The sequence below is a fragment of the Acinonyx jubatus genome, chromosome X (genome assembly GCF_027475565.1).
Source record: "Acinonyx jubatus isolate Ajub_Pintada_27869175 chromosome X, VMU_Ajub_asm_v1.0, whole genome shotgun sequence".
NCBI lineage: Eukaryota > Metazoa > Chordata > Mammalia > Carnivora > Felidae > Acinonyx > Acinonyx jubatus.
This window is the reverse complement of record NC_069389.1, coordinates 80,467,364-80,475,563: the sequence shown is the minus strand read 5'-3', so window position 1 is coordinate 80,475,563 and position 8,200 is coordinate 80,467,364. Positions and strand designations below refer to the sequence as shown.

The 8,200-nt window shown below is 42.3% G+C and overlaps 1 protein-coding gene across 1 annotated transcript; it reads left to right on the top strand.

Moving 5' to 3' along the window:
* Window positions 1-5,729: 5,729 nt before the first annotated feature.
* Window positions 5,730-7,916, top strand: TCEAL8 (transcription elongation factor A like 8). The gene is made up of 3 exons (XM_015073703.3): window positions 5,730-5,868; window positions 6,265-6,335; window positions 6,934-7,916. The coding sequence occupies exon 3, from the start codon at window positions 6,974-6,976 to the stop codon at window positions 7,325-7,327; it is 354 nt and encodes a 117-aa protein (XP_014929189.1). The 5' UTR covers window positions 5,730-5,868; window positions 6,265-6,335; window positions 6,934-6,973; the 3' UTR covers window positions 7,328-7,916.
* The last annotated feature ends 284 nt before the right edge of the window (window positions 7,917-8,200 follow it).

The window sequence follows — 8,200 nt, the reverse complement described above, 5'->3', positions numbered from 1 at the left end:
CTAAATACTGTTATGCCACTTCCTTCACTCAAAAATATAATTTTAATTTATTTTAACATTTATTTAGTTTTGAGAGACAGAGAGAGATACAGCATGAGCAGGGGAGGGGCAGAGAGAGACACAGAATCTGAAGCAGACTCCAGGATCTGAGCTGTCAGCACAGAGCCCTATGTGGGACTCAAACCCACAAACTGTGAGAACATGACCTGAGCTGAAGTCAGACACTCAACTGACTGACCCACCCAGGGCCCCCCCAAAATGTTATTTTAATATAATTCAATGTCACTTATATGTACATTTTTCATTCCTTTTTATATCTACACAATTTCTACAGTATGGATAATTTATTTAATCATTCCCATATTGATTTAAATTATTTTCGGGGCGCCTGGGTGGCGCAGTCGGTTAAGCGTCCGACTTCAGCCAGGTCACGATCTCGCGGTCCGTGAGTTCGAGCCCCGCGTCAGGCTCTGGGCTGATGGCTCGGAGCCTGGAGCCTGTTTCCGATTCTGTGTCTCCCTCTCTCTCTGCCCCTCCCCCGTTCATGCTCTGTCTCTCTCTGTCCCAAAAATAAATAAAAACGTTGAAAAAAAAATTTTAAATTATTTCCACCAACTTAATTGTTTCTATCAACATTGGAGTGGTTACAAAGTTGAGCCAGATAAAGTTTTTGTCCTTATGGCACTTTTAGGTAAGGGAGGGATACAAAGTAGAAAGCCAACAAAACAGGGTGAAAGTGTTAGGATGGGAAAATACAGCATCTAAAGGATAATGTAGAACAGGTAATGTAGGCAGAATCAAGAGGCCAGCAGAGACTTTCTTTTTATTATAAATTTAATTTTTAAAAGCACCAAGCCTGTTAGCAAGGGCACTTTCTCTCAAACAACTCAGCTTCTGCCACAGGAAAAGGTTGCCTGGCCCAAGCTGTAGTACAGCTGATGTGTGCCTACCCTGAACCCAATAAGAGGCTCTACATAGATGTAGATCTCAAGGTTTAATTAAGCAAGGCAATCTAAAGAATCTACCTGAGGTGGATCTTGAGCATACTGTCATATTAAAAGTCTAAGCAGACCAACTCAAGGATTCCTATTAACTGTGGCCAACACGGATACCATGGGAACATTTGAAATGGCAGTGGTTATGACACAGCATTTCAGGTTCACAACAATTCATAAGCATTATGCCCTGATAACCAGAAACTCTTTGCCACAATAATCCACAATGTGTGCAGCATTTAGCTGTGAGTTCAGGAAGCAGGCAGAATTATCTGCCAGAGACGAAAAGTTGTGCTTCAAGATAGGTTCATTTCCTTGAACATGGCCAATGGCTATTCTGAGTAGTTTGTGAAACTTTTGAAACATATCCATGCCAAATTTCCAAATGTCAGGGAATATAGTATGGAGGGATGGTAGAAGGGTTTACTTTCTGAAACAGATACAGTCTAATTGGAAATCATGTTTTCTGTGTTTCACTTAACAGAACATGAGTGGACTACTCTCAGTAGAACAAAGACCCAATGTATTATGCCTCCTTGTGCTCTGAAGGGGCGAATCATCTCATATGGTGGCCACTTGAATCTACATTATGCAGCCAAATCTTTGGATGTAGAGCAGATTTTGCCATGCTGGGAAGGATGCTTTCAATCCATACAGAGTGTGCTAGAGAAGTGAAGGAGAGGAATAGCTGTCTCAAGCTCTTCTATGGGATGAGCTTTGAAACAACAATGAAAAAGAAACATGCAGGAGGAGTTCCTGAATATAGAGATTCAGAACAAAAAACTATGGAAGTGACTTCTAAAGGGAACACAGAGGGGCACCTGGGTGGCTCAGACAGTTAAGCATCCAACTCTTGATTTTGGCTCAGGTCATGATCCCATGGTTCAGATCCAGCCATGCATTGGGCTCTGCACTGACAGCCTGACAGTGAGGAGCCCGCTTGGGAGTCTCTCTCTCTCTCTCTCTCTCTCTCTCTCTCTCTCTCTCTCTCTCTCTCTCACACACTCTCTCTCTCTCTCTCTCTCCCTCTGTCTCTCTTCCCCCCCACCCCCACTAATGCTCTCTCTCAAATAAACATTAAAAACATAAATAAAGGGAACATAGAAAACAATATTCTGGATATCACAGTCTTGTACAAGAGCTCCAGGTTGGTAAAATGCTACCTTCCTTTCTTCTGCCCTCACACCATTTGGAGGACTTTGGGCTTTGCAGCCATCCCTAGTGTCCTCTTGGTACATGAAAACAGGACATTGATTAGGTCAGAAGCTCAGGGTATCTACTTTCTAGAACTCACATCTTTATTGTTAAATTAATATGTGCACATTTTTCATTCCTTTTTAAAAATAGTTTTCACTTTAATATAATGCTATTATCTTCAAGTATCTACTTATATTTATTTTTCTATTTCAAATTTTTATTTAGATTCTAGTTATTTAACATATAGTGTAATATTGGTTTCAAAAATCTACTTATATCTAAAAGCTACTGTGATTAATTTAATTTTGAAGGTAGCTACGTGTTATATTGATGCACTGAAATTGCTCAGGGATAAGAATAAAGGTAAACACCTGTATGATCTTCCTGTCAGTGTACACCAGTGAGTGTCTGATCTCTCTCATCAGTATTTAGGAAAACAGGGTCAATATTTTCTATCGATATTTCCTTAAAAATGGTGTCAAAGTTGCTCAGACTACATGTAAGGAGAATAAGCAGAGGAGAAGACAATGAAACTTCTGCTCCATTTTTTTGTGCAGACAGAAAGAAGGTTCATCTGTGAGTCAATCTGCAAACAGCTCCTTCTGAAACTCTGAGTTTTTTGGGAGAAGCACCGTTGAAAATTATAAGAGCCACTCAAGCAGCATGTAACCTGAAGCCTGAAACTCCCCCCCACTCCCCATCTTCAACCTACATCTGACGATGTGCCTGATTAGATATGCCTTCCCTCCAAATACACAGAAAAGTGCAAAGGTACAAGGCAACTTTCACGAAGGGCAATATAAGAGGTACAAACTCTGTATGTAGAATAGAGAGGGAAGGGAGAGATCACTTCCAGTTGTGGTGGCTTTAGAGGCTGGGTGATGAAGTCTGGGCTCCTAAGAATGAGCAGGACCAGGATTTAGGAGGAAGTAGAGGGCAATCAGGAGGAAGAAAATGGCATGTTGATGACAAAGAGAGAAGAAGGCATACTTGGGGCACAGTGAATGAGAGTTCCTTTTGATGCAGTAGAGAAGTGTATGACAAGGCTGTGAACATGGGTCCTGAGAATCAATTCTGATCAATGTTGAATGTCAGGATGAGGAAATTAGGATTTATTTCTCTGATGGTGGGGTTGCCATCCAGGACTTTCGAGCAGGAGAATAACAAGCTAAAAGTAAGGAAGAGTAAAGTTGAATTTGATGGTAATGTGCTAGGTAAATTGGAAAGGGAGAAGGAGGCACTGAAAGCGGATAGGTCAGAGAAGGAGTTTCCTTAACAGTCAGGCGTGAGGCAATAATGTCCTAAACCTATATACAAATGTTTATAGGAGCTCCCTTCATAATTACTCAAAACTAGGAATAACTTAAATGTTCTGCAGGTAAATGGACAAATAAACTGTTACATCCATATAACAGAAAGTTACTCAGCAAAAAGAAAAGAATGAACTATCAGTGCTACATGAAATAGCTTAAATGACTTTCCAGGTCATTTTGCTGAGTAAAAGAAGCCTGTCTCTAAATGTGATATATTGTAGATTTCTTTTATATAACATTTTGCAAAAGACAAAACTATAGGAATTGGGAATAGACCAGTGGTTGCCAGAGTTAAGGATGGGGGTAAGATATGACTACAAAAGGGTAGCATAAGGGAGTTTTTTGGAGGGGTGACTGAACTGTATCCTGGTTGTGGTGATGATTACATAAATCTATACTTTTGTTAAACTTCATAGAACTATCCACACAAAAAAGGGCCAATTTTATTGCATGATAATATTTTTTTAAAAATCTGAGTTGTCCCCCATTAAATGTAACATCTGATGGGGCACCAGGGTGGCTCAGTCGGTTTAAGCTTTGGACTTTGGCTCAGGTCATGATCTCACAATTTGGTTTGTGGGTGTGTTGGGCTCTGTGCTGACAGCTCAGAGCCTGGAGCCTGCTTCGGATTCTGTGTCTCCCTCTCTCTGTCCCTCCCCTGCTCACACTCTGTCTCTCTCGCTCTCTCTAAAATAAATAAACACATTTAACATGTGAAAGAATGGAAACATTTGGTTGTAGTTAATGATTACATCTTTATAATTCACTGTCTATATTTACATTGAAGACTCTCTCTTGAATAATAGAAAATGTATCCCTCAACTGTGGAATAAATTATTCATGCTTAAATATAAATTATGAAGCATTAAGCCTGAAAAAAATATTTAGTTTTTGAACCTTTTCTTTCCCATGGCAGGCTTTGTTGTTGGCTGCCTCATCCCCCTGTGACCATCCTAGGCAAAAGATTCCTTACTTCCTCCTTTCCCTGACTCCCCAGTTGACTCCATTAGCCAGAATACCATTTCTGGCAACAACACACCTTCAAGTACTCAAGATTATGAGTTGTTAGGGTATCATTTTCCACTTTTAACTAATATTTTTTTGCAACACTGATGTTCTCTCTGCTTCTGATCATAACAATTATGCATGTTGATAGTTCTCTTTTTGAATGGAACAAAGTGAATGATACCAGAATATCTTAAGAGTGCTATGAATGAATGAAAATTCTACCTAATAAGCCTCACACCAAATGGTGAGATATAGGGGACCAAATGGTGAGATACAGGGAACTCTCTCCTTTCTGAATGTTTGAGTGTATGAAAGCTATTTGAGTTCCAAAATAAAGTTCACTCTGAGGAAAGCTGGCTTTTCTGTGGACTCATCTGATTAACAAGGCACCAGATCCTAGAGAACAGAAGAGGTCTGTCTGAAGTCTATTTGAAACCCAAGCGGAATTCATCCATCAGTCATCAATGAAAAAGTCAGGCTTCTAACACTTGATAACTTGAGTTTAGCCAGAGAGAGAAAATAGTTGATTATTTATATAAAATTGTTAACAAGAGAAAACTGGGCTTCTTTCCACAGATTAATCTGGGAGCCAGTTTTTTTTAAAGGTGCACTTTTAATAAGATTTTTTTCTCCTAACACATCAATATGTTGTGCGAACTGTCATTTTATTTGTAGCCATTACGAAATTTTTCCGAAGTCTTAAAAATTGATAAAACTATCTTGTCCTCCATATTGTGTCAAATATCGACTATGAGGCATCTTTTTTAAGTATCATTGTAAAATATCATGATCATTTAATATCATACTTAAAACATTAAAAGATTCAAAAGAAGTCGTAAAAAAAATCCCACACTCTCACTCCTACATTCTTTTCCTGCCGCCTCTACCCACCACCTTCCCCCATCTACCACCTTCGCCCGTTTTAATGCTAGTTAGGACTCCAGGGGAAATGGTGGACTGTAGGTCTTCCCGGAGGAGAGGAGGTGGGCGAATTTGAAGCAGGAGAGAGAAGGAGATAATTCCCAAACGAAGGAGAAATGGTCGATTAACCCCTAAAAGCTGATCCTCCCTGGCAATCCAAGAAGGGCGAATAGCAACTGCAAGAGTAAGATACCAGTTCTATTGTCTGTGATTGGCAAATACGAAAAAAGATTGACAGTATCAACTGGAGGGAATGCAGGGGGCGGACTGCAGTGTTAAATGGGAGGAGTAACTGAAGACTGGAGCTCATTGATGACGCGACCCTCACGTGACCAGGAGTCGACGTGTGCAGAAGTCCTTATAGTCCAGGGCCTGTTTCCCTGTAGCTGCTACGTATTGCTGGAGAAGGAGAAAAGTGCCCCGGATCCTTTCAGGTCAGTATAAAAGCGGGCGCTGCCTTGGGGATCCTGAGGTCTAGGAACCAGAGAGCAAAAGCTAGTCAGGGTCGCCACTGTTTTCCTGACATTTACAGTCCGCCAAACTCCCATTTTTTGCAGGAGATTTGGGGCTGTTTGGTGGGGGTGGGGGATGGGGGAGGAAAGGCAGAATGCTAACCAATTGAGGGTTCCTAGAGAAACAGAAACAATTTGGGAAATAACATGTGCCTTCCACTCCCTGCCTGCAGGGAGCCGGGGGGCACCGGGGAGGGAGGGCGGGGTTGCCTTAAAAGGAAGGAGAGGACAACTTTAGATGAACAAGGCCTAGAATCGTGAAAAGGATCCGAGATTCAGGTACTGGCCTGCTCAGCAAGCACTTCTGTCCTTCTGCAGGACTCTTGGTCTTTGGACGCGACACAGATCGAGTGAGGGAAGAGGCAGGAAAATCCCCTGGATCCCTGCAGGTCAGTGTAAGGTTGCCTCAGGTCCCTTCGGGTGGGGACGGGAGTGGGAGTGGGAGTGTGGATGACAGCAAAGCAGATCCTGGGGTCGCCACAGCCTCTCCCCATCCGGATTAAGCGCCGGAGGCCTTTGCAGAGCCTGCAGCGGAAATGGGGCGGGGGCGGGGGAGGTTGGAGAGACCGGGAAGGGGGAGGGGAGGCCAGATACTGCACCACCCGGTCTCAGGTGAGTGGCTGGAGTTTGGAACCTCTTGGGAAAGCCAGGAGGGCGGGAATATTGGAGACGGGCCTCTAAGGAGAGGGTTAATTGCTTCTGTGCTGCTTCCGTTTGTGTGCTAGGAGAGGCCTGTAAGCAGGGCCTGCTGGGAAATGGTGGGCTGGAGCGGGAGAAGGGAAGATGGAGCTGGAGCGAAACGGGGAGGGAAGGAAGGTGGAGGAAGGGGTGGAGTCAGGGGAGTTCTGAGCCTGAGGACCTAGGCTTCTCTAGTTGGAAAACTTAGACATATTAGGGACCTGAAAGAGAAGAGACCAGTCGCTATGGGAACCCATACTATGGCTGGTCTATTTGTCTGGCATCTAGTTTTGTTTCCTTGTTTTCTAGAATTAATTTATTCAAAAGAAATAACAGAAAAATACTCAACATGCAAAAGTCTTGTGAAGAAAATGAAGGAAAACCACAGAACATGCCAAAGGCAGAGGCAGGCCGCCCTTCAGAAGCTGTACCACAGGAGGCAGAAGGAAATCCTCAACCTTCCGAAGAAGGTGTAAGCCAGGAAGCAGAAGGAAATCTTAGAGGAGGGCTGACCCAACCTGGCCAGGGGTTTAAAGAGGACACTCCTGTGAGGCATTTGGACCCTGAAGAAATGATAAGAGGAGTAGATGAGTTGGAAAGGCTTAGGGAAGAGATAAGAAGAGTAAGAAACAAGTTTGTGATGATGCATTGGAAGCAAAGACATTCACGCAGCCGACCTTATCCTGTGTGCTTTAGGCCTTGAATTTTTTTGTCTGATATTAAATCTGGCCCCTGCTTTCTTTCTGTTAGCGTTTTCTGATGTATCTTTGACTTTCGTTTTATTTTAATCATCTGGTGGAATTTTTTTTAGGTAGTTCCCTTGTTACCAGCATCTCACTGGATTTTGTATTTTGACCCATTCTCCAGGTCTGTTTTTCAATTGGAAAGTTTCACACATATGCATGAAAATATATTCATTCTATATTGTAAAGTAAAACATAACCGGTTACAAAGCAGTATATTTAGTATCAGCTCACATATGTAGGATTAAATCCCAAATTGTGTGTGTGCGTGCGTGTGTATACATACATACATATATCAAAAACTTAACTGCTTATTTCTGTGTAGCGTGAGCTTTTTTTCTTTTTGCTTATATGTATTTTTTCATGAACACATGTCACACACACAAAAAGAATAAAAGTTTTATAAGTAAGAGTCAAATAATTTGCAACCAGCTTATAAGGGCAATGGGGGCACCTAAATTCTTGATGGAATAACTAAAAGAAATATGTAAACCTCAAACTACCTCTGGATCTCTTAGCCAGAGGAATAAAACTGGCAATTATTGCAGATACACTTGCTTAGACTCAGTCTTTTCACAGGGAAAACATTTGCCTCACAGAGCTGCTATAAGGAAGAAATGAGGCAACACTGAGCTGTGCCAAGTAGACTCATTCCCACCTGTGCATACAGAACCCCAACCCACTACAGAACATCAGTTATTGGAGGGAGGTCCCTGGCATGACTTACCTGTGCTCAGGAACAAGTTCACTAGTAGGCAGGGCATTGGGGGCTTCCATGCCAGTTATCTGCTGTTGAACCCCACTCCTCCCCTGGGTTCTGCCATGCCTGGTGG

Excerpts from the sequence above, each read along its gene's own strand:
- TCEAL8 (XM_015073703.3), top strand. The coding sequence starts at position 6,974 with ATGCAAAAGTCTTGTGAAGAAAATGAAGGAAAACCACAGAACATGCCA.